This window comes from Protopterus annectens, chromosome 8.part0 (assembly GCF_019279795.1).
Source record: "Protopterus annectens isolate FY-2018-M chromosome 8.part0, PAN1.0, whole genome shotgun sequence".
NCBI classification, from domain to species: Eukaryota; Metazoa; Chordata; order Ceratodontiformes; family Protopteridae; genus Protopterus; species Protopterus annectens.
Window position 1 is genome coordinate 133,610,262 of NC_056741.1, and position 26,972 is coordinate 133,637,233.

At 40.2% G+C, this 26,972-nt stretch overlaps 1 protein-coding gene across 1 annotated transcript in view; it reads right to left on the reverse strand.

Moving 5' to 3' along the window:
• The window catches only part of LOC122808161 (alpha-2-macroglobulin-like), a 1,492,450-nt gene that overhangs the window by 1,268,799 nt on the left and 196,679 nt on the right, over positions 1-26,972 (reverse strand). The window contains exon 4 of the mRNA XM_044079133.1: positions 12,662-12,714. Coding sequence (XP_043935068.1) covers positions 12,662-12,714 — 53 coding nt within the window. The remainder of the gene's footprint in view (positions 1-12,661; positions 12,715-26,972) is intronic.

Consider the following 26,972-nt stretch of genomic DNA (forward strand, 5'->3'; position numbering starts at 1 on the left):
TTATGGAGTCAAAAACTTTTTCAAAATCCACACAAAGGACAGTTGTTGGCTCAAGGGTACTTTTAGACTTTGAAATTACAATATTAAGGTGCAAATGTAGAATGTGCTACTACTGCCTTTAATAAACCTGCTTGGGTGTTTCAAATAAAATAAGGAAGAATGTTGTCTAATCTCCTGGCAATTTTTTTAGCATAGATTTTAATTTTGATATTCAAGAGGGATATAGGTATATAGTTTGTCAAGGAGATCTTTATGTGGTTTAGGAATCAGAGTTACTATAGATGAGAGGGAAGAGTGACTTACTGGGGTTTCCAGCATGTAGATCACGAGAAAAATGCCCGCGAGCTACAACGCTGAAAGCAGAAGGCTGCAGCACCACCAGATTGTAAAGCGTTGCAGCCGAAAGAGAGATACTCCATGGGAATCCATGCAGTCGAGAAAAATGGTAAATGGAGACATCCCCTAAAGTATATAAGCGGGCTGTCACCCAATAGTGGAAACTGCTGCGCTACTCAGCTAAACAAGTGGATATACAGGTCTGCACACATGTAAAACAAAACAGCATCATACCTGTTGCTCTTCACAAGCATACGAATCCCCCCCTCACGACCTGTACATCAATCCATGCTGAGGGAAGCTGACAGGAAACCCCAAAGAAGCTGCAGAGTGATACAGTAGGACATGCGCACTGTCTATTCCAGCAGTAACAACACCACATCCCTGCCTATACCCCCCAACAGTACAGACTGGCACAGACAGCCTGAGCTTTGCAGAACATGTGCAGCCCAAAGTCCACATATTGGTGGCCATCTGGCAATGTAGTGGAACACCAGCGCAGAGCAGTGCAGTGCAGTGCAGAGCAGAGGTAGAAAAAAATGACAGACATTTGAGTTTCAGACTTTATACCCCTCAGAAAGTACATGCTAATGCAATACCTGTTATTCATCAACTGACTAAGTTTATCAGGGCAAGATGTACACAGTGTCCTTGTGTGTACCACTGCTGTTAATGGGTTTTCCACAAGACCAACCCAAAGAGGAGGAGAGGTATGCCTGCAACAGACAGACATTGTCCTGCCAGAGCCCCCCTAGTGCAGTGGCAGTTGGGAACATGCCAACCCTGGAAAGCACCCAACAGTATGAAAGAAACACTGTAGAAGGGAACACTGACACACAGGGGTAGCAACTCACCTCCCAGTCCACAGCAGCATGTATGTATTGTGGGGACACCAAACCCATCCAATGGTCATTGCAACTGGGGTACGCAAGTATGCAGGCCCATGTAGGCAGACAAGGGTGCTACACAGGGATACCTCCCTATGTAACCTCTGTCACTAAAACTGAGACTGGGCCCCACAACCTGACTGGCCAGCAGCAACAGCTGGGGGTTAAAGGGGACCTGCGCAGTACATGTAGAATCTGTGTTGCAAGCAAGCTGGGTAGACTCCTACCAGACTACAATCACTTATCAATCCCATGGCTACATGAATTGCAATCATAGAGAAACCCTAGCAGACCAGGTAGTAAGAGCAAGGTGGTGTGTAGACAGCTGTACAGGGCCACTGTGGCAAGCAGTGCTAATTCAGAGGGTACAACACAAGGTGGTGTACAGCAACATACCCAAAGTCAGATAGTGACTTGTATCGGGGTTGTGTCTACATCCTGTTCCCTGCTACGCTGGATGTGATGGATACCGAGAGGCCATCAACAAGTGGCATTACCATGATGGAATCTATTTACCTGTATATCCCTGGTCAGCTTGGCAACAGATACAACACAGTGCCCAGCCAACGGGGCAAACCAGTGCTGGTAGTGAAGGGATACCTCTACCATTTAGAGCATGAAGCATCACCTAAATGGTACTGGGCATGTATCGAGCAGAGAGTAAAGGCCAGCAGAGGTCGTGCCATCACTGTTTGCCAGGATGAGGGGAAAGAACTGCTGAAATCACTGCCACACCAGCACGGCCCAAATGCAACAACAGCCCAAGTGGCAACACTGCAAGCAGAACTGCGGCAGAGGGCGGTAACTGGCAATGACCTGCCAAGCCTGGTAATGCAGAGTGTACTAGGCACAGTGGATGACAATGTACTACAAGAGATGCCTTGCTGTGCCACCCTGCGTTGTAGCATAACCAGGGTACGGCAGAGGGCACGGGCATCCATGGCCACACACTTGCGGATATCAATGTCAGGCAGTATCCACTCCGTAGTGGCAGCTTTATCCTTCTCAGAAAGTCTGATATGAATGGGACTGATTCCTTGGTTCTATTAACTACAGCAGAGAATCTGTCAGATCTGTGCAGGTCTGACATTATGCTTCGGGATGGCACCTTCCTGACATGGGCCGATATATGCCGTCAGCTGTATATGTTAAATGGATGTACTGGCACCCCCACTTCAGCAAGGATCATCCCCCTGGTGTACTGTCTCATGATATGGAAGTCAGAGTCTGCATACAACAATATGTGGGAGATACTGAAGGGTATGGCTGCAGAACAGGGATGAACCTTGGCTCCACAATATATTATGATAGATTTTGAGAAGGGAGCGATCTGTGCCAGCCATAAGGCATTCCTTAAGAGTATTCTGAAGGGGTGCCTATTCCATTTTGCACAGATCATTTGGCGCCAGATCCAGCATCACCACCTTGTGGCCCGCTATCGTACGGACACTGCTTTCTCCATTGCCATCTGCAACCTGATTGCGTTAGCATTCCTACCACTGGAAGATGTTATCCCCGCATTTCTGGACATTGTGGCTACCTGACCTGACTGTGCTAAGCCTATAGGCGTATTTCTGGACCATCATTATGTGCATGGCTGACCACGGAAGTATGCATCCTGCTGCTCAGCACAACAATGCCTGCCATCCTCCTACCCTTTGAAGTTTTGGAATGTGTGTGATGTCTCTGACTTGGACTTCCCGTGGGCTAATAACCACGTGGAGGCATGGCATCGTCGGCTGAAGGTGTTACTTGGACACCCTACAGTGAAGCTGTCCGATCTTCTGTCTGTTCTGCAGCAGGAACAGAACCTGACAGATACCCGAAGGGAATCACTTTTGAGGGGGATGCCTGTGACACCGCGTAGGAAGGCTACTGTTGTAAAGGAGCGTCACCTAAAGCACATCTTGCAACATAAGTGTGACTACAGTGATGTTCAGGATTTCCTACATGCTGTGGCACATTTCTACAAGTTGTAAATTTATTTGGGTTTGGTACGCACCAAGCACTACACACATCACTTTACATGTTGTGTTAATAAAGGCTTTGCCCACAGCACATGGGTTTCACAGTACCACTTTCATGCCCACTTGGCATCCTGTGACGGCCACATGTTCGACTGACAGTCACACATGGTGGCTTCTGGGGGGGGGGTGCAGAGTGTATCACTGTGGGGGTTTGTGTCTGCCACCTGTGGTTAGGGTGCAGGGGGTTCCTCAATTCCCACAGGGAATTGTCCACAGGCATTTGTCACTGCAGCTAAACTGCCAACCTGCCATGTGTCCACATCCAGCAGTCTCATGTGGGGTGTCGTGCTGCCTAGGCACCTGAACCCAATTTATTGACTATGTCTTGAAAAAAAAAGTCTAAAAATATTGTCATCTCAGGGGCTGTGCTGTACTGTAATATGTCATAAAGTTCTACGTTAAGACCATCCTGTCTTCCACCCTTCCCTTTCTATGTGGTACAGAATGCAATGATGACTTTTTTATATTAATAAGGGCTTTTAAAGAAAGCATGAGGTCTCAAGGAACTTAGGATGGTTAGTTTCTTGCAGTAAACATTGAAGAGGCTGTAGGGAAGTACAGTGTGAGCTTGACTCAGTAGATAAGGCTTGAAAAAATATTTAAAACTACAGTCAGTCTCCCAGGGTTATTAAGTAGTTGCTGAGAGGAAGGGTCTCTGATTCCAGGGATTATAGATGCCCTTCTAACTTTAATCCTATGTAATAGCAGCTTGCCCACTCTCCTTCCTTCTGATTAGGCCTGAATAGTAGCTCTCTACAGATATAGTTTTACTTTTTCTTTGAGGGCTATGTTTAAATGCTGGTGGGCTACCTTATATATTTCAAAATGACATTCATTAACATCTCTCTGATGGTGTGTTTGTGTGCGCTTCAGGGTCTGAAGTGTTTGGCCCAGATAATATCCCAGGATGCCTTCTAAATAGCATGAAACATGACCTATCAGGGCCTCCGGAATTACTATTTAACTGTAGCCTCCAAACAGGCTTTGTGCCTCATGAATGGAGAAAGGCAACAATCATCCCTCTGCACAAAGGTGGGACATCTACAGACCCTGGAAACTACAGACCCATAAGTCTAACTAGTCTTATATGTAAAGCCATGGAAAGAAGAATTATCATGGAGATAATATATAGAGATATAGTAAACCTCCAGACACTGGACCCAACCTAGTTTAGTTTTGTCAAGGGCAGATCATGCCTACTCAACCTGGTAGACTTCTTCGAGAAGGTCACCAAAGCAATGGATGAGGGCAAAGTCATTCACACTGCCTACCTTGACCTGGTCAAGGCATTTGACACACTAGCCCACTCAGGTATTGCTGACAAACTCAAGACGTTAGGTACAAACCTGTATGTCACCCGGTGGATAGCCAACTGGCTCACAGACAGGAACAGGAAGTTAGAATTGGGGAGTCCACCTCTACAAAGAGGCCAGTCACAAGTGGAGTCCCTCAGGGATCAGTCCTTGGACTGCTCCTTTTTGGCATTTATTTCTCAGAAATCAAGGCCAAAGTCAGTGGTCTCTCCCTGACTAAATTTGCAGATGATTGCAAATTAGGAGCTGTCATTGAATCTCACACTGACACAAATGTTCTCCAGGAGGGACTGACACAGAAAAACAACTGGTGTCAGAGCCATGGACTTAAACTAAATGCCAAGAAATGCATAATAGTATCCTTTGGGAAGTCATCCATCCCTAGTAACTATCATATTGACAACACACCCCTTAGAGTTGATCCTGTAGTCAGGGACTTAGGGACAACACATAGATAATAATCTAGCCTTTGATCATCATGTGCTTACAGTGGTGAGAAAATCATTCTATGTTGTGCAACCTATAAACAAAGGTATGGCATCTAAGTCCAAGGAAGTCATTGTTCCACTGTATTTGGCATTCATCAGACCTTTCAAGTACAATGTCCCCTTTGGTATGTACCTAACCAGGCATATCCAACAATTGGAACGTCCACAGATGTTCCTCACTAAAAGAATATAGGGCATAATTAATATGTCCTATGCAGACTGCCTCAAGGCCCTATCCATGTATTCTGTCTCCTACAGGCTTCTGAGGGGAGATCTATGCCTAGCATACAGGGCATTGTCAGACCCCACTCTGATGGACCTCCTGCATATCCACAAAACAAACAGCACCAGAATTACTAGTTCTAAAAACTTAAACCTTGCTTGTGATATAAATATGACCTGCTGGAGAGATAGGTATGTATCCCAAAAACTACCCCGTCTATGGAACAGGCTCCCCATCCATGTGAACAGTGTTCCTCCCTAACCCAATTCAAGTGCAACTTGGACAATTGGATGGGAAACCGGAAATTCATCCCTGGTTTTGCACCTGTGTCTCTAATGGACAGAGGTAACCTGTAAGTAATTAATTTCTCAGGCCCATGCTTACACTTATCAAGGCTATCAGAACTTGTCAGAGATTTGGGATGCATGGCTAGGCTTAAAAAGGCCCTTGTAATTGTTGGCCTAGTAAACACCTATGAAACTATAATAAATTAAAAAGGATAGCTTTGGCTAAAGAGCAGATGCTACAGGATCCTAATTTAAAGGGGTCTCACCATACAGTGATAGGCATACTTTAGGGTGTGGACTATGATAACTATTGGGCTACAAAGTCCTGAATTTTCATTCCTGAAGAATCAAGGGATCCATTCTTCATCTATTTTGTGTTATATGCATGTTTTGTGTTAACACAGTAAAGGATACTGCTTCATTATCTGTATTAGAAGCTGGCATTATATTAACTCTGGTAGCTCAGCTGGTTAACCCTAGTGACACTAAAAATAATCAGTCTGACTTCCAGAGATTCCCTGTGGAGATGTGCATGTGTATAATGAAGTCTGTGAGGTTCGTTATTCTCCATATATTAACTAATCATATGCAGTCACTGGCATTGTGGATAATTTTTTTGTGTTTTAATATGCATCTCCATTCTAAGATGAGGTCTGTCACACACAGAGATCACAGTAACATTAAAGTCTCCTTCCAGAACAGTTTTATTAGTATACACCCAAAGGTTTTCACCACTCCAAAGAGATCAGTAAAGAAAGTGGGGTCATCCCTGTTTGCGCTGTATATATCGACCCCAATGTCTAAGTACATCTATCATGCATATCTGACTGTTTCTATTGCCTGTCTAGGCTCCCTTTCCCCTCCACCCTAGAGAAGCTCTCACACCTACTAAGACACAAACCTATGATTGGTGTTTAAGACTATATATTAGGTCAACAGTTCAAAAGGAACACAGTATCCTCATATGTCTCTTGGCAACCCAGGCCGAGCCTGTACTTGATCATTGTTTGATCAGTTTTCTACCCTGGTAAACAAATTTAAAATAAATTCATACAATTTACACTTCTGACCCCAAAAAAATCACATTTCTCTTTTTTTAACCATGACTGAACTTATTTCCTTTTCTATGGAGATCATCTGATATTTACAGTAATCAATGGTAACATGTGACAAAAAAACAACATTAACAAGTGAAATGAGAAAAAACAGTCTAAAGGCTGAAAAACTACAAACACTATAACAATAACAAATAATCCAGATGTTCATGAGATTATGCCCCTGTATGGAAAAACTCCATTTTATCACTGGAAGTGACTGAATTCTCCACAGGGACAGCTTCTGTTCAAGAGTTCCAGAGAGGGATTAGTAGTGGACAGTGTATCCTCTGACAACAGCTGTTTTACGGACTGTTTCCTTTGCCTGACTAGGCTCTCTTCCCCCTCCAAATGGTGATGGTCAGTGACTGTGGTACTAGTACCAGGATGGTTATGGATAGAGGGGACTGGAGCATATTTTCCAAAGCCTGTTGGTTTTTTGTTTCTCTTCACTTGTGGGGTAATTCCTGGGGCTCAGAAAACTCCATGAAGGAGCTTATTATTACCACTGGGATGATAAAGCAGGATTGTAGAAAAGACAAAGCTTTCTCAGAATTGCAAAACAGTTTGACTGGGTTCTGCTATTTGATACACAATGTAGCAAGATATAAAGTTGTAAATATTCCATTTCTAAAGCATAGCTGTCTCACCAAGATAAGACTGTATGGCCTGTAGTATTTCTGGAGAAAAGTCTTGGAAAACACATACTTTCTAGCCACAAAGGAGGAAAGATCTGCCTTCCCTAGCAGCTCTTAAAATGAATCATTTAAGAGATGGAATATTATTTGTCTGGGTAGGCCACCAGCCTTGGATAGGGCATGCACTGAATGGTGTACACTCTCTAAAATGATATAGAGAGAGCTGTTGGATGGTTAAGTTCTTCCACTTAGTATTTCTCTGGAAAGTTCACTAAGTTCCATTTTTCCATGCCTTCTTTAAAGCCTACGTGTCAGGGATTCACCCTCCAGGAGTGATCCTCTGGGGAGATCATATGATTTTTCAAGGAACATACCTGCTGGTTGTATTTTGTCAAGATGGTAGAGCAGACTTGGAGTTTAGAGTCATATTGATTGATGCTTATAAAAATGCAGTTATTGCAGTACATGCTTCTACCACATCCTTAATCCATCTGTTCTCACTCTAAACAGAAGTTGTGTCTGGTAAAACCTTTGCTAGTAGCACTGCTAGATTATCTACCTTGACTGTGATGTCCATGAAGTCTAGTTGTAGGACATGTGGGACATTGTTCTTGGAGACTGGTTCTGATGTGACCCATTCTGTTATCCTTGTAGAAAATATAAATAACCTAGTTTCTCTTGACAGTGAAAAAAACTAAAAAACCCTTAACTGTTGACCAAGTAACTGCAAGAATTAAGACCAAGAAACCTGTAGCTAAGCGAATATCACTGCTCATTCCATATTATCCTGGCTCCTCCCTGCAATGATTCTATTACTAATGCTTTTTCTTGTTTTGCATGTCAGAAGATAGCCTTGCTTCTGGGTGATTCATACACATTTTGGACCAATAGGTAGGTCCAGAAGAGCTCAGGCAGATTTGAGTGGTCACAATGCAGGACACAGTTCTGTGGCACCTGCAGGATGAAGTGAAAAGAGTGTTACTGTCTCTGCATCATCTTCATTCATCTGGAGTGAGGCTCATCAAAAAGAGAGATTTCATAATAATGATAATGCCTGGCATGTCATAAATTAGGCAAATGCTCTGTGCAGCTGCAGTTGCCTGGTCCAATATGATTTCAAGACTGGTTTGGCATCTTGTCAGAAGCCCAGGGCACATGAATGACTGCTGTTTATCAAAAAAAAAAATCTAAATAAGCCAAATGAGTGGCTTCATGGTACTTAAGCACTATGAACTGGAGGATGGGGATCCTGTGCAGCAAATACTGGATGGCGGAATGCTGTCATGAGATCTCCTCAAGGGTAGCTCAGCTGGATCCCCTGGATAGGTCAGTGAGCAAAAGAAAAGGTGGTTAGGAATGGGGTGAGGTTGGGTAGAGAATGGAAACCTCTACGGCTTCACGTTTCTTATCTGACAGGAAAAAGGTACCTATGTTATACCAATTGGGGGGTGGCCTGATAGGAGGGAAGGCTGATGCTCTAACCAAACCTTAATGGCTGGTGAGTAAAAACGGATTACAACAGTGAGTGGTAATGATGCCCTCACTTGAATCAAATGCATGCATATGAGTGGCAAACAGGTAACAATTCCCCATGTAATGGTTGTGAGGATTAAGGAAACTGAATGAGTAAAACTGTACTTGTGTGGTTGACAACTCACCTGCTGAATAGCCAAATGCAGCTGGGTTACTGCTGCTTGCCTTTGATGATGGGCCTTTGGGCAGTATGGGACACCCTCACCTCTTAAGTGGATTAAAGCCTACATATTGCTCTCACTCAGAAAGGAATCTGGTCAGAAGACATAGCTTTAATTGACTGGCATATCAAAACTGATGGATTCCAAATCATGCTAAATTTAGGAGTGGAACAGAAAGCCACAGAGGTGATTTTGACTTGAAAGGGCTGGTAAACTGGAAAAGAATTAATACATGCAAGATGTAAAGGTCTTTTGATTGTAAATATTTATGAGAAAATGCCATAACAGCCATCAAAAGTGGCTGAATTACAAGTAAGTATGTAGCTGATGGTTATTACCTACCATGATTTAAAACTGGATGTAGTTGTATAATTATATGTGTGTGCATCTATAAAGGAACTCTGTTCATAAGATAACCATGTTGTCATTATCTTGGGATAAACACCTAAGGACAGGGGAAGTTTAGAAATTCCTGTCCTGGTCTCTCCTTCTTCTTGCAGATTGAGAGAGCTTTGCTCCTGGATGGAGCTGAATCATCAAATGAGTATCAGTGGCTGGGGGAAATACAGGCCAGGGAAGGGCAAACCAGAAGGTATAAAAGTAAGAGCTGTATAGGAATTAAGCCTCTTTTCACTGAAGCTGGTAAAGCAAGCAATATCACCCTCTCATCCTAGGCAAAAGGGAGAAATGGGCAAAGGGTTAAGACCTCAAAAAGGAAGGAGATGTGGTTGATGTCCCCCGAGCTGCTATGGATGGTGAGCAAAACTGGATTATAATGAGTGGTAAGGCAAAAAGGGATACTCTTACTTAAGTATAATGCATTTATTTGGGTGATACAAAAGAAATAACGGCCCACTTAATCCATGAGGTTCAGGAAAACTGAATGGGTAAAATTGCACTAGAGTGCAAGCACCCCCTCCAGTGGTCTGTAAAGCAGCTAGAATATTTAATTTCGGCTCTGATAGCAGGTCCTTGGGAAATAAGGAATGCCTTCATCTCTTGAGGGACTTCAAGACAGCTAACACTCTCACTCATAAATGAATCAGGTTAGAAGCCATGGCTTCAAGTGATGACATATCAGAATTGATGTATTCTAAATCATTCTTAATTTAAAGTGGGATGGAAAACTATGGAAGAGCTTTGACTTGGAAGGAATAGTATGTTAGAAAATAATCAATAAATGCACGAGAATATCCTTTGATTGTAAATATACAGTATGTCAGGAAATGTCATAATGGTTGCTGAAGTGACTGAATTAGAGGCAGACACTGACACTGATGGTTGTTACCTGCCATCTTATGAAACTTGATGTAGATTTTATTTATTTATTTACATTTGTTAACCGGGTAGTGTCTGACTGGGCCAACTAGCCCATTTTCAGTGGAGACCCGAGGAGATAAGCTCCAAAACAAGTAGTTAACAGAACAAAGAAAACAAAACATATACATAAATGAGAAAAATTAAAGTAAGAATTACAGAGGCTGTAGGAATTAGCATAAAAAATGATGCTAGTTCAAATAAGGAATTAAGTAAAACATTGAGTTGAAAATGCATGCAATAAAACTTAACTAGAATAGCAAACAAGTAGCGCCTAGGACAGCACAGGAGCATAGCCAGTGTTTAGAAAGGTGCTCTTTTAGGAGTCGTTTGAACTTGTGGCTGTCTGGGTTTAGAAGGATATGTTGGAGGAATGAGTTCAGGTTTTGGCTATTGTGTAGAGGGAGTCTCCATAGTAGTTATGGGATTTGTTTACTTTTAGGTTTAATTTGTCAGATGATCTGAGGGCTCTGGAGTTGGTGTTATGATGGACTAGGTCAGTGAGAGCAGGGCAGTTGTTGGGATTGTGGATGATAGTATGGGAGGTGGTAAGCTGGTAACTGATAAAAGGCTAGGTAGTTCAATCCAGGTGAGTTGCCAAAGGGCATAACAGTGGAGTGTTTTGTGGGGTAGGTTATCAGCAAACTTAGCTATTTTGTTATAACTGGCTTCAAGGTTGATTAAGGCAGATTTGTGCAGATTGATAAGGATTTGGGAACAGTAGAGTAGGGTAGATAGTAGGTGGGATCTAACTGTGGCTAACCTGGCATTGTTAGTTAGGACTGTTTAGCCCTGTAGAGTGAGATGAGTTGGAAGTGAACTTTTTTGATTGTAAGGGATATATGTTTATCAAATTTTATACAATCATCTATTGTTAACCCTAGGAGTTTAGTGTAGCTGACTGGTTACATTTTTGTGCCATTGGAGGAATAGATTGTAATCGGAGGTGGGTTATTTTTGGGTTTGTTATTTACATAAACCATCAGTTTAGTTTTGTTTGGGTTGAGTATTAGGTGGTGGTTGAAGAGATAGTTTTCAATATCTTTGATAGATTTCTGAGTTTTTACTTCTAGTTCCTGTGGTGTGGTGGCAGAACAGATAAGGGAGATATCACTGGTGTATTGAATAATGGAGGTAAGTTGAGTGGAGGTAGTGAGGTTATTGGTAAATATGATAAACAGTAGGGGCCCACGGATGGACCCTTGGGGTACTCCGACAGAGATAGGTAATGTGGGGTGAGTTTGTTTTCCCATTTAGTTGACTGTTGTCAATTTTAAAGGTAGCTGTGAATCCAGGTAATGGATACTGGACTGAGGCTGTATGTGGCTAACTTATTGAGAAGAATTTGGTAGGACACAGTATTGAAAGCTTTGGACATATCGAGAAAGACAGATGTGACTATTTGGCCTTCATTTTTTAAGAGGTTTACAGTGTTAGTGAAAGCTAAGAGAGCAGTATTAGTGCTGTGCTTGGGGCAGAAACCATGTTGTGAGTTGAATAGAAGGTTGTTCTTTAGAAAGTAGTCAAGGAGTTGCTGATAAATGCATTTTTTAAAGATTTTGGCTAGGGGGAGAGAATGGCGATGGGTCTGTAGTTTGAGAAGTCTGTAGAGGGGCCACCTTTGTGAAGGGGAATGATATGTGATATCTTCCAGAGTAGAGGATCATACTGTTAGGTGATGGAATGGTTGATTGATATAGGATAGGAGAAGGTGTTGGCAGTTAGTCTTAGAAATTCATTGAGGAGGTGATAGGCATTGAGTGAACTGGGTTTTAGTTCAGTAAGGAGCTTTTTTTATGTGGCTGGTTTGAATGGGTTAAATGTGGAATGAGATATATAATTATATGCATGTATGTGTGTTTGTAAATGAATTCTGATTGCAAGGCAACATTGGTGTGGTTATTTTTTGGGAGGAGGCTTTGAAACAACACGTTGCTACTTTTTATGTCCAGTTTCTGCAGATGCTATCAGTCACTAAAAATGTATTCTTGGTTGATTAGAATGTATGCAACACAAATCTAACTAGTCCTTGCATTAACTCTTCCAACTTAGGCTTTATGTACAAGGGTCAGTGCTCTCACCAAACAATTTTAATAATTGTGTATGCCTCCATATTACAGCATTATGAGAAAAATATGAGACAGTTCTGCACTCTGCTTCTTCAGTGAAGTACAATCATACTACAATACATTTAAAAAAAAATCTCCTCAGTTCTGTGTGTTTGGCTACGACAGGAGTCAGTGATGGTTCATTTTTCATATGTGAAAAAATAAGGAAGTGGTAACACTGAAAAAGTAGGAAGGAAGCCCATATTGCATATGCTCTCATGCAAGAAAAAAAGACTTTGACCTTCTTACCTGAGCAAGATCTGGCATAAAATGTTCATTCATAGATACAATCCGGAACTTTGCTGAAAAAAAAAGAGATAAGGTTCATTTGCAGAAACAACAACACCAGGTTTGTGTGTCTAATAATGTTATATGCCTTCTTGTATAGTTGTGTAAGTAGTGGTCCTAACATGAGGCCAAAGACAAAAACAAAACAAAACAAGACAGTGTTAGGTATTTTTAACCATGACCCAAGCCAATGGTACAAACACAACAAATTTGTATATTACAAAGTTTATTCGATGAGTTAATAGGTGAACACAAAGAAGGAATTTATTTTAATAGAGATATTTTAAGACATTACATAATAGACAAAGTAGCTCTAACAAACAAAACACAGTACTCAAACTTAAAACATTGTGTGAAAGATGGTACATGCTCTACACTAGACTAAAACTAACATCTCTTTTAAAAGTTAAAGCTGCTGAAGACAGTAAGTATATTTAACTTGTGCTAAATAAGTGTCAACTATTAGCGGGGAGGGGGGGCAAAACAAAAGGTAAAGAAGGACAGTAAGATGACAGAAAAAAGTGGGAAGGACTACAAAGGGTAACATTAAGCAAAAAATGCAAGTAAGTGAAAGACAAATATGCAGTGAGAGGGAAACTGAACAGGGATGGAATAATGAAGAACACACACACACACACACACACACACACACACACACACATATATATATATATATATATATATATATATATATATATATATATATATATATATGAGTGTGAGAGAGAGTGTGAGAGAGAGCAAGAGAGAGAGAGAGGAGAATTCAAGAAGCAATAAGCATTTTTTTCCAAAATGTTTTTATTCATTTTATAGCACAATTACTTGACAGTAAAGTAACAAGAAAAAGCAAATAACTATATACAATGTCCATAAAAACTAAAAAAAGTAATATACATAGGAGAACACTTAATATTTCTCTAACAGATTAGACAACTTTGTCCAAGCAATTAAATGGTGGGTTGTGTTGTTAGTCTTGCTTTTATAGAAGCAATCTCACTCTTACTAATGTATTTCACAAGATGAAAAACTCAGCTTTAAAGAGAGGAGTAGATTTGGATTTCCAGTTTTTAGTAACAATTTTCCTTGTTATAGAGAGGATAGACCATAGTAAAAATGTCTGTCTTTTAAGGAATGACTTCAGGAACATTGAAAAAGAATAACGGAGTCAGAAAATATATAGTTGTCATCCCATTCCAAAGCAAAAAACACAGCATCAATGGGACCAGATGGTGTCCCGGGCTGCGTCCTACATGAACTCAAAGAAGAGCTAAACCCAAACATAAAACTACTGTTCAATCTCAGCCTTACTACAGGATATGTGCCCAAAGAGTGGCGTACAGCAACAGTGGTCCCTCTCCATAAAGGTGGTGCCTCAACGGATCCTGGAAACTATCGCCCCATAAGCCTGACTAGCTTGGTCTGCAAAGCTATGGAAAGGATCATCATGGACCTCATAAATAAAGATATTGGGGACCTACAAACACTGGATCCTACCCAGTTCGGCTTTGTTAAGGGCAGATCCTGCCTCTTAAACCTGGTTGATTTCTTTGAAACAGTCATCAAGGCCATTGACGAGGGAAGATGGTCCACACAGCCTACCTGGACCTCGCAAAAGCCTTCGATACAATACCCCACTCAGGCATTATAGATAAACTCACCAGCTTAAATATAAACCCCTATGTCACTAGATGGATTGCAAACTGGCTCAAGGACAGAACCCACATGGTTAGAATTTCTGGAGCCATGTCAGACTCAAACCAGTTACAAGTGGTGTCCCACAAGGCTCAGTCCTGGGACCTCTCTTGTTCGGTATATATTTCTCGGAGGTACAGGCCAACACGGAAGGACTGTGGCTGACCAAGTTCGCAGATGACTGCAAACTGGGTGCCATAATCGACTCTCCAGCCGACACAAGCATCCTCCAAAAGGGCCTCATAGAAACAGACAACTGGTGCCAATGCCATGGCCTCAAGCTAAATGCCAAAAAGTGTATAGTCATCCCCTTTGGCAAAAACAAAGTGCCCACAAATTACCACATAGGTGGAAATCCATTAAGTACAGAAGAAGTAATTAGGGACCTGGGGACCCAAGTTGATAGCAATCTCTCATTTGACAACCACGTGGCCAAAGTGGTTAGAAAAACATTTTATATAGCCCACCTAATCATGAAGGGATTCACATCTAGATCAGGGGAGGTCATCGTGCCTCTTTACTCATCCCTCATCAGGCCCAAAATTGAGTACAATGCCCCTTTTGGGATGTACCTTACCAGACACCTGCAGCAACTGGAAAGACCCCAAAAGTACCTCACCAAGAGGATCAAAGGGCTCAAACAGATGCCATATGCTGCCCGGTTAAAGAAACTCCAGCTCTACTCAGTGGCATACCGCCTGTTCAGAGGCGATCTGTGCCTGACGTATAAAGCCATGTCCAACCCGGAATTAATGGACATGCTGCACCTCAGAAAATCCAAATCCCATCGAGCTGCACGCTCGAGAGACTTGAACCTCAGCACTGAAATAAATAGGACATGCTGGAGGGACAGATTCATAACCCAGAGGCTCCCTTCACTCTGGAATAAAATCCCAGTCCAGGTTAGGCAGAGTCCCTCATTGACTCTCTTCAAGAGGAATCTTGATGAGTGGATGGGAGATCGTACGTTTACCCGGGTATCACTTCTGTGTCACTGTTAGATAGAGGCACAGTATACTAACCTCGAAAAAGGGCATAGCAAAATAAATTTAAAATGGGTGGCGAAAGCCAAACACATTCTGGCTAGGCTTATAAATGCCCTAGGGCAGATAGCCTAGTATGAACCTAAAAACCTATGAACCTATGAACCTATAGAGCTTTACAAAGATATTTAAAGTCTAACCAAAATGGGGAAATTATTTTGCAATTATACAATTCCTCCTCTAAAACGTGCACGCTGATTGGCCAGCCCAACCAGCGTGCCCGTTGTAAATCCCTCAATATACTAACGGAAAAAGGTCCGGTCGCCCGGACTTTTTCCGTTAGTATAAACTAATCTCGCTATGTTAAAAGAGTTTTACATAGCGACACAGGTTTAAAAAACAACGCAGATCTCCGTTGCTTTTTAAAGCTGTATCGCTATGTTAAACTCCTTTAACATAGCGACAATGTAAGAAGCAACGAGATCTTACGATCTCCGTTGCTTTAAACCTGTCTCGATATGTTAAATGAGTTTAACATGGCGAGACAGCTAAAAACAGCGGAGATCTCCGTTGCTTATTTTAAACTGTCTGCATGTTAAACCCATTTAACATAGCGATAGAAGCAACGGAGATCTTGCGTTCTCCGTTGCTTTTGCCAACTCTGATGTACTGCGTAGGCATGTGCAGTACATCAGAGCTGCTGAACACCAGACAGCTGCGGAAGGGCAGCAAAGAGGCGTATACAATGCCATTATTTAAGAAAAGTAATTATTTCTTTTCTTAAATAATGTCATTGTATAATAGCAATACCCCACTTCTGGGTGTGGGTAATGCTGGATTTACCCACGGTTGTCTTTGTTTGGTCCTCGGGCTTCGCCCTCGGGACCAAACCACGCCAACCGTGGGTAAATCCAGCATTACCCACACCCAGGCGTGGGTTATTGCTATATTAACAACCATATGTATCCAGTCAGCATCAATGTGTCCACATCTCCAGCATTTCATTTCATCTTTCTAGTACATTATTGCTAATTTATGTGGGGTGAACAAACATCTGTGTAAAAATTTCCATGTGTATACTTGCCAGAACAGGGAAGATGTGGATTCCTTCACTGACTGTAAACAAAGTTTTTTTTTATCTTTTACTGAGAATACTTGTCTATTAAGTTCACTTGAATAATTCCAAAAATAAGCATCTGTTTTGCTACAATCATTTCTGAGAATTTTATAAATAACAGATATGTATAAAGTTTTCTTGGGTGAGCTATTAATAATTGTTGAGATAAAGTCCAATATTTTTAAGTTACTCTTATTGTATACCTCTAATGAGGCTACAAGATTAGTATGTATAAAATCCTTACAAGTTTGGATGTCCAGCCAGCTGCAATTTTGAAAACTATATCTGCTGATCAAATAGTCTGCAGAACTTATTGTATTAGCTGAGAGAAGCAATAAGCATTTGACAATGAGAAATGCTGGCTGGCACTGAAGATGAACTGCAGCTCTTAAGAAATAAGTGTTGTCAATAAAAATGGAAAATATGAGATGTTAAAAGCAGAAATGATGACAGTAATTATTCTATGGATTTGATATTTTATGTCACACATGGTATACAGGTGGCATGCAATATGGTTTCCTGCCTTGATTCAGTTTTATTTCTGCCTTTATGGGATAACTGTGCTGCTTTGCAAAAGTAACAGCTAAACACGGCATTGTACTCTACATGGAAACTTTGCTGACATTTTCTTAACATAGTTTTGCTCAAAATATTTTTGTCCTCTGGATGAACAATATTTTGACAATTTCTAAGTACAGAATTACTGAAACTGTTCCCTTTTGGAATCTGAAGACTCATATTGATAAGTCCAGAGAAATAGAGAAACGTCTGAAAATATAGAAAACAGAATAGCAAACATCAATAAATATTTTTTTGCACTGGGCTTGCCTTCTGTACCTGCAATGTGGGGGGCAAGCCCGCCACACCCCCAAACATATATATATATATATATATATACTCCAGGAATTGTCATACTTTGGAGAAAAGGGAATGTTAAAGAAATGGCAATCTCTGATTTAATATATGTAAGCTCAGAAATTTGGCCATTTAGTCTCCACATTTTGGGATTCTGCAATGTGAGTCCTGGGATTTTAAATGGTAACTGACTGAAATATTGTTTTGCAGTCTAATTGTTTCATCATAGAAACAATGACTTCCTGTTGTAGTTTATTTCTGTAAATACAATAGGCTAATCTGACTTGCATGAAGGACTACTGCTTATACATTATCAAAGTGCCACTAGAGGGAGGTGTTATTTTATTAAAAATAATGCAAAAAATGTTTTCCTGCATAATAAGTAAGAACAGTTGAGTACTGTAATGAATCAATTTTTCAAGCATAATGTTGGTACAAATATATATATATATCTATATACACACACACACACACACATGCAAACTATTACATTTTTGGAAGTATGACTTTATTAATTTCTTGCTAATACAGCAAAGAATGTACTTGCACTCTCACTTGCAATAGCAGTTTTATTATCACACAGCTCCTTAGGCCATATAGCTATCAGACTATATGAAAGATTTGATACAGCTTGTTATCCGAAATCATAGCCTTAAAAGAACAACTCACTGTAAAATGTGCAATTTTTTTACAGGATATGCATTTTTCAACAAATGCTGTCTTAACAGCTGCATCGTTGATCTTCTTTAAAATGAGTTTTGCAGAGGTCAGTATCTTACACAATTCAAATCTTACTTGGAAAAAGAATCAGAAAAGTACAGTTGTATAAGTAACCCTACTGAACAATAGTTGTTAGAATGATCACTGCTCCAGTATCCTTAGCTGTAAAGGTTATAGTCTACTATGGTTATAATAGCCAGCCAATTTCTAAAGCTTATGGGCACCTTCCACATGCCCAAACCATTAGTCAGCAGAGCTGAAGAAACATAGTGGTTTGGGTGCCAAACCATCTAGAGCTTTCATGTCAACTGAGAGAGGAAGGCTAATGCTTTGAAAAGTTCAAGCTAGGATAACAATAAGGTCATTTTTTGTTTTATTTAGGAAAATAAGTATGAAGGTCCTCACCTTGGCCATAAAAACATGCAAAAATAGAGGGGTGGAGGGAATAAGGGTGCAACTATTGCAGTAGTGATAATTTCAATATCTACTGCTATGGTAATTTTACTTACACAGTTGTACTACTTTCTTGAGTCTATATTAGTTCACCGACAGCTTAGGTTATCGAATCTATAATGATCGACACCTAAGCGTCGAACTTGCAAAATCGCGAATGGCCACTTAAGCAAATTCTTTCCTCGGGAAAGAATTCAGTAGGCCGTCCACGAACAAAATTAACTTTTCAACCTAAATAAAGCTGTGCCCCCCATACCCCTCCCTAACTAAATATACCAACTCCGAGATCACTCCACATTGCCGAAAGGGCAAATCCCCGATAACGGCCAAGCGACTTCTTTCCGAGGAAAGAATTTGCTTAAATGATCGTTAGCAATTTTGCAAGTGTGACGCTTAGGTGTTGATCATTACAGATTCAACAACCTAAGCTGTCGAGGAACTAATATAGAGCCTATTTTCTTCATATTGATCACTGATGCAGTAGCCTTAGATATAGGGGTATAGCCATGGGTACCATAGCTTAAACTGACTGGGAGGAGGAAGGGTATGGGTCCAGGAGTTCCAGGAGTATGGTTCTAGTAAAGCCTGCCCTAGCTTTGGACCTGGAATAGGAATCTAGTTTGTAGTGCTCTGTAAAGGTATGTACCAAAGAACCAAGTTACAGTTTTAGAATGCTTCCAAAATCCAACCCTATCATAAAAGCCAACTATGAAACCAAGGGCCTAGTAGAATGAGTCTTTACCCTGCCTGGAATTGCTTTGTCATGATGGGTATAACAAAAGCGCTGTTTTCCAAGAATTCAGTTTTAAAGATGAAGAAGCTAGTCCAAAAGGTGGGAAGATCAGTTTTTCCAGAACATATTGAAGGTCCCAATGTAGAAGAATGGTTTTCCTGGGGGACCTGATATGAAGTACGCCTTTAAGAAATTGTTTGACTTCATAGCATGAAGTAAGAGGGCGATCCATAGTCAAATAGGCAGAAATGGCTGACAAATGGACCATAATTGAAGTGTATGCTATCCCTCTGTCAAACAGCTCACATAAATATTTGAGGATAACAGTAATACACACTTGATAAAACTCCTGTTCTCTGATGTGACAACAAAGAGAAATCCTTCTCAATTTAAAGGTATAAAATTTTCTAGTGCAGGATTTCTTCTTTCCTTCAAATTAAAAAAAAAAAAAAAACTATAATCCATACTGTTAAGTTCAATGTCTTCAGTTTTGGATACATGAAAGATTTATTTTGTTGTGCGAGCAAATTCATCCACTGGAGTAACTTGTAATGACTTCCCTTAGTTATCTGAAAAAAAAGAAAGGAAAACTAATGCTATCTGAGCCAAAAGGGAGTAACCAGTAGCATTTTGGACTGTCCTTCTAAATTTTCAGAAGTACCCTTGAGAAGAAAGGGAAATAGGCAAACAATCATTTCCCCTTTCCATGGAATTGAAGAGGTGTCCATCTTCCATCTATGGAATTCTAGGATACCTTTATAATGTCAGATAGCTGAAATGCCAAATGGCCTCATGACAAACAGAAAATGCAGAAAACAAGAACATTGACAAGATCACAGTACAACAGGGTCAGGGAATTTGCCCTTTCCCCACTGTAGTGAGATATCAGAGTGGGAATGTATAATTATCATGGGTGAGGAGTGTAGGGGACTTCACCATTTACATGGAATGCGTGCTGAATTTTTTTGTTCTTTTGGAGTTTTGGCATTTTGTGTTCTGCATAACGCCATTCAGCTTTATAAATGTATTCCAGAACACTTAAGCAAAACAGTCAGCACTGTTTGTTCAGAGTGGAGGTGAAAAGATCCTTTCCCACTGATGGACAATTGGAGGAAGACCTTTTTGTGCAATGGAACAAGTGTATAAAATAATTGGCATTGAGTGGTATCTCCGGTGTACACAATGCATTCTCCTAAGAGATCTGTTAGAAATGCACTTTCACTCTAGGACCTTCATCAGATCAAGGATCAGCTGCATGTTCAAATTTTCTAATAAAAGCATGTGCACTTGAGCATGTAAATAATCCAAAATAAGACAAACATACTAGTAGGAATTAAACAAATAATCAATTAAATCTATAAATGTTCTAATGCAAAAATATGTACATTAAGATAAAGACCATCATGCCATATGTAACACTTTGAGGACTTGCCTTATCCCATGAGTAGGCAGGTCATGAGATGCTAATTAATGACCTCAGTGCCTATAGGAATAAGCATTGATCTCATCCACATCACCAGCTGCTGTGATATTCCATGACAGACTTTTACTTCATAAAGAACAAGCTTTCTTCTTTACACTGTTACTCAACAAATAATAGCTACAAAAACTCTGTTTTGTTTCCATTACAGACATTGAAACTGCAGGTTTCAAAGTCCCATAAAAGTGGACATAATGGTATTTAAATAAGCAAAGTCCGATAAAAGTGGACACCATAGTATATTTCTGGCAATAAAGTTTCTAGCATAAGTTGCACATATTTTTTTTTAATGTTTGTTAAAAACTGTGTTTTGTAACTATGCTAAAAAAGATATATTATTTAATCACTTGAACCATTTAGTTTACTTTAACAGAAGTTTGGATTAATAAGGAGTACAGTCAATTGGAGATGATAAGCAAATTAGAAGGGTCAAAACTCTCTGTGATGGGAAAATACTAGGTTCTCTCATTGGTTTGCTCTGATTTCCGTGAACTTCTCCCTCCTTTAATGTATGCACAAATAAGTCAGCAACTGCATTAAATGACTACATCTCATGAAGTCTAATGACGAATGTGCTTATCATGTCAATAAAGGTTACTTTGTAGAAATTCAAGGGAGTAAGAATCCTTTATTCCATTTGCAATGGTAGGCAGCTAAGAATATTTAAAGATTAACATTCAAGAGTTTAATATGATCCACAGCAAAACAACACAACAGCTGAAAAATAAAAAAGCTCCAAAATGAGACTCAACAGCTGTTTTTACAGCTACAGTGAAAATAAAAGTAAAAATCCTAAGAAGAACTGGCTAAGCAGCTTCAACAGCTATTACCAAGATGCTTAAGTCCAGGAAGACCTTCCTAAAACAAGAGAGATCAGGCTAATAGCCATAACAGCTATTAGAGCTTAAGTCCAGGAAGACCTTACTAAAACAAAAATGATCTAGCTGATAGTTCCAACAGCTGTTATTACAGCTTAAGACAGAAAGATCTGGCTAGAGACACCAACAACTGTTATAACAGCTTTCTCCAGTTATAGTTCCAGTCACTTAATCTCAAGCCTACCTGAACTTTAACAAGGGTTGATCAGATAACACTTATGTTGGCTATGAGGAGACCAAGAATGTAATTTCATCTCTCCATCCCACATAATGGGCTCGGAACCCAGGTCCCACTAGGTTTACTACGTCTTGCTTGGAGGTACTTCGGTAAGTAATTTTACAGACTATGAGGACATCTTTATAAGACTTTTTTTCCCTTCTGCATTAAAAAAGATTTTAGCTATTCCCATACTAAAAGTGTCTGACCTTAGCAAAGAGGAAGTTACACCGGGAGGGCACGTCATTCTCCCATCTTTCGGAGGACCAGGGTCCAGTATGTTTGCTCCCCTATTAGGTTTGTGGATTACCTGATCCAGAGCATTTCTGTTTACAAAATTAAGGAATCTTTGGATCTATACATTAGGGATCCTATATGGTTCTCAGTTTATAATGGGGTAGTTAAAACTAATAGGGTACTGGCTTGAATGATGATCATTTCTATTCATTTATCTATTTACTGACATTTGATTACTGGAAAAGCTTGACTGGGTAGGCCCATTTTCAGCGGAGGCCTCGGGAGAAAAGGTCCAAAGTATTAGAAAACATTTTAAGAATAATAATAATAAAAAGAATAGTCTTTAAAGATAGTCTTTAAAAATAATGGGAAAAAAACAAATATAGTTTAAATAATCATACCAAATTAAAGATAATAATATGAAAACATTGGTTAAGAATAGATGCAAGTTATATAACAATAACTTAATAGATAAATTTTAACCAGTTTATAGAGAAATGAAATTAAAGGTACATTAGTATAATACAAACAGGATTGAAATACAAAGTGAGAGGAAAACAGGCTTATGGTATATTTAGAGAGAAAGCCAGGGAAGAGAAATTGATAGAAGTAAGGAAGTGAGTAAAGAATAGAGTAAGGAAATCTAAGGCATGAATTGGTATTTGTTCACATTTAGGGATATAATTATCCTGGTGTTGAGCAAGAACAGAGCCAGCTTTTGGCTAGGAAGTCTTTCAGAATGGTTTTGAAGGATGGGAGAGAAGGTATTGACCTGATGGATAGAGATGAGGAGTTCCAGGCCTTATCAACATGGTATGAGTACAGACAATGCTCAGTGTATTTGATTAGTTTGTGGACAGACAGGAGTTTTTGCTCATTGGATCATAATGACCGACTAGGAACATAGTAGTATAGAATGTTACTTAGTGCTGGACAAGCAGATGGATTCTGGATAAATTTGTAGGTGGTAAGAATCTGTGTATATGTTAGTTGATGGGGTAGTTCTAACCAATTTGGGCTTTTTAGTGCTATACAGTGGTGGGTTCTAAAAGGGGTATTTGCTGAAAATTTATCAACTTTGTTATAGCATTTTTCAAGTTTTGATTCTTGTGATGCCTGAAGGATAGTAAGGATGGGAGCACCATAAAAAAAGTGTGAGGAGGAGATAAGTAGTGGTAAGTATAGCTTTAGTTGTGTCGGTGAGAACATTTTTGGATCTATAAACCATCCCTAGTTTTTGATGAGTTTTTCTTATGCAATTTTGTATATGCAGATCAAATTCAAAATAATCATCCACTATGATCCCTAATAATTTGCTATGAGAAATTATTTCAATGGTTGTATTATCAAGAGTGGACTTTAAATTTTGTTTTTTCATGGGAGAGGGATTTGGAAAAAGGAAAAAAACGTAGTAGTTTTTTTGGGTTGAGCATGAGTTGTGTTACAAAGCCATGTTTCAGTTGCAGTTAAAGCTTCCTGAGTAATTTTTTGAGGTGTGCCACATTGACAGATGTGCAAATGAGTGTGAAGTCATCTGTGTACTATATCAGAGATGCCTGTTGTGTGGATGTATGGAGAGTATTGGTGAGAATGTTAAAGAGGAGGGGACCAAGAATAGAACTTTGTGGTACATCGCTGATTACTGGGAGGTATGGAGAAAGGGTGGGATGCCATTTTACTGACTGATACCTGTTGAACAGGCTGGATTGACACAGAACAAACTCAAAAAATGGCACTTGACAACAGGAGGAACCACGAAGAACACCAGTGTGGGGAACCACTTTATTTAAGCATCAAACAAATGCACCACTCACTAATGTGTAATAACTCTAACCTCTTAACTGTCTCACCTCATTTTTCATTCTGAAAATAGAACTTCTTCAGACATTCAACATCACCCTCCCTCACAGGGTTCAATATATACAAAAATCAACCAATCACAGTACAAACCTCTAACTTACTAACATAATTAATTGAATAAAATTCACCCTAAGCAAAATACCTTTGAAAAAAAACAGACCCCCGGATTCACGAAACCTCCGTGTAAGACCTAAAATGTCTTACTCTGAGGCTACAGTTGAGAGGTATGATGTCAGCATGCCATGAATATACATGAGGGCACCCTGACTCATCCGTAACTCTTACACGGACTGAGTAGTAAAGCAGGGGGAGTGTCCAACTGCCGAGCAGTCTAAATGTCCACGCCCCTGCAAGCTGTTAAAAAGCATAATGTCAGCACACAAGAGCAAGTTCGCTCAAATGTACATACACCCAACACCACACTCCCTGACACTGTAAATCCCCATCAAAGTTATAAAACGTAAAAAAAATAATTTTTTATTTTTTTTAAATCCACGATATAGCTGCCCGTATTTGCGCGTGTGTGCGCGGGTGTGCCCATTGCTTAACCACAGTTAGCAATTGTGACAACGAACAGCATATAAGAATTACTTATGCAAATTCAGCCAAACAGCAATAGCGTAATGGTAGAGCGTTTGCAAAAAGAGGAGGCATTCACGGTTCGAGTCCCACGACTACCCTTCTTATTTATGTTCTACATCAGTATATGAAATAATACCTGACATATATGATTAAAATATTATTAAAAGCAGTGAAATGGCCAATGTATTAGTGAAGAAAATATATATTTTAAAGGTTCCAGAATTAAGCAGCGCTTTACCCAGCTAAATAGAGCTGCCCAAAGTTCAATAGCGCTTTACCCAGCTAAATAGAGTTGCCCAAAGTGTAATAGCGCTTTACCTAGCTAAATAGAGTTGCCCAGAGTTTAACAGCGCTTTACCCAGCGCAATAGAGTTGCCCAGAGTTTAAAAGCGCTTTACCCAGCACAATAGAGTTGCCCAGAGTTTAAAAGCGCTGTACAGCGCAATGTGTTTGCGCGGACGTGCATGCCGCGCCAACCAGGGCACCGTGGAGCAACGTAGAGCTAAGTTGCTTAAACGCAGCCACACCCCCTAGCCAGTCTAGACAGTATTAAAATAAAAGAATGACAAGGTTCGAACCCAGGACCCTGGGTATCATAATCAAAGTACAGAACCACCAAGCCATGACAGCTTAGGAGAAGCAGCCACTGTTAACATTAGAAATGGTAGATTAACCATGACTAAGCAGGTCTGCAGTCAGCTGAGAATAGTTAAAAACTGCCAATCACAAAAAAGTGCGGGAAATGCGGCATATTTAAGGCCCATAGGCGGGAATACTCGCCATAACTGATTGTAGCTCACATCTGCAGTTAGAATGGCTGGTGTAGGAGAGGGTGCACGCTTCTGAGCGCAACGTTGGGGCATCGAGGAGTCCAAATACATGGTGTGGCTCCTTGTCCATCGTCATGAGGCAAGACTCCTGCAGGGCAAGTTCCAAGGGATGGAGTACAAGGCAGAGGCTTGGAACCGGTTAGCTCATGACCTCACCAGTGTCACAGGCGTTCCTCGGACTGGTGAGCAGGTCTGTCACCACCATGCAGACCTGAAGAGACAGAAGCAGGCCGTCCTGAAGCAATGGATACAGGAGGCCCGTGGGATGCAAGATGCCCCACGACTGCGTAAGTAGCCATGGAATGCAGTATGTAAGAATTGATAATTGCTTCTGTATAACAGATATGTATGTCTCAATATTCCCTCATTTACTCTACAGCTGCAGGTGACTGTGCTGCGAATCAGCAAGCCTATGCTGATAGGCTGCTAAGGCTGCACCACCAGGCAGGTTAGTGATTATTCTGCATGTACTGTTCTATAAAATAGTGTAGAGAGCATGAAATAAAGTGCTGTAGTCCAATAATACAGCCATAAAATGGCCTGAATAAGTCCTCTGCATGTACTGACAGATAAAAATGTCAAGAGAGGCAGAAAAAGAGTGTAGAAATCCATTAAGAGAGTTAAAATATGTTTGGAATAATATCTCTGCAGGTACTGTCATATCCAATAAGTGAGTGAACCTGAAAAAGAGTGTTCTAACCTATTAATAAAGGTATAATATGTCTTGAATATGTCTTCCATATGCACTGTTATAACAAATAAAGGAGTGAGCCTGTGGAAAAGTGTGTAATTTCATAAATAAAGGTCTAAAACCCTGAGTGTGTCTGTGTCACTTAGTTAGAAATGTTGTTGTACCCTTGCATTATACAAATAGTACTATTTTAACAAGTGATGTCAACTCAGAGTTGTGCAGTCCTATCTAAAGTGGGTGATGGAAGTGCTAGTAGCTGTGAAGCATATATACAGTCCTCAACAGTCAGTTACTGGCTGGCATGCATAAGTAAATCTGGCACACGACTAGCATGTTAATCTGTTTCCCAGAAATGTGAGTGTGCTTCAAGAAATGCAGGGTTCTGTACAAACTGAAGTGTAAATATAATGTGAAAACATCCAGATATGTAGATAAACACATATACAACTGCAATAAAGAAATATGTAGCAGTAACATCTGCATCTTGGACAGTTAGTATGTCAGATATAGCTCAGGTATATATTGAACTAGCCAAACCCATTACACAACCTAATGCATGGTGGCAAGTGTAATAATATGTGGAGGGGATATACACTTACAGTCACTAGGAATGTAGTGTAGAGTAAAGGTAATTATAAGATGTTAACTGAGGTTTTTTTTCTACACCCTACTGTTTGTGCATAAACCATGCAATTCCACAACTGTATGGGTATGTGTAATCTTAAATATTTGTTGGGACATATGTCCTACTGTTCTATAAATATTTGCATTCATGTTGATGCATGTGCCCTGTTCAAACACCTCAAGTCATGGTGGCCTGTTGCTACCAAACATCCCTGCATGCTGTTGGAATATCCACTGTTGTTCAATATATGCATGTGTTATGCTTGTTGTTCAACTGTTGGAACCTCGGTGTGTTGGGTTAGTGGGAATATTACTGCATG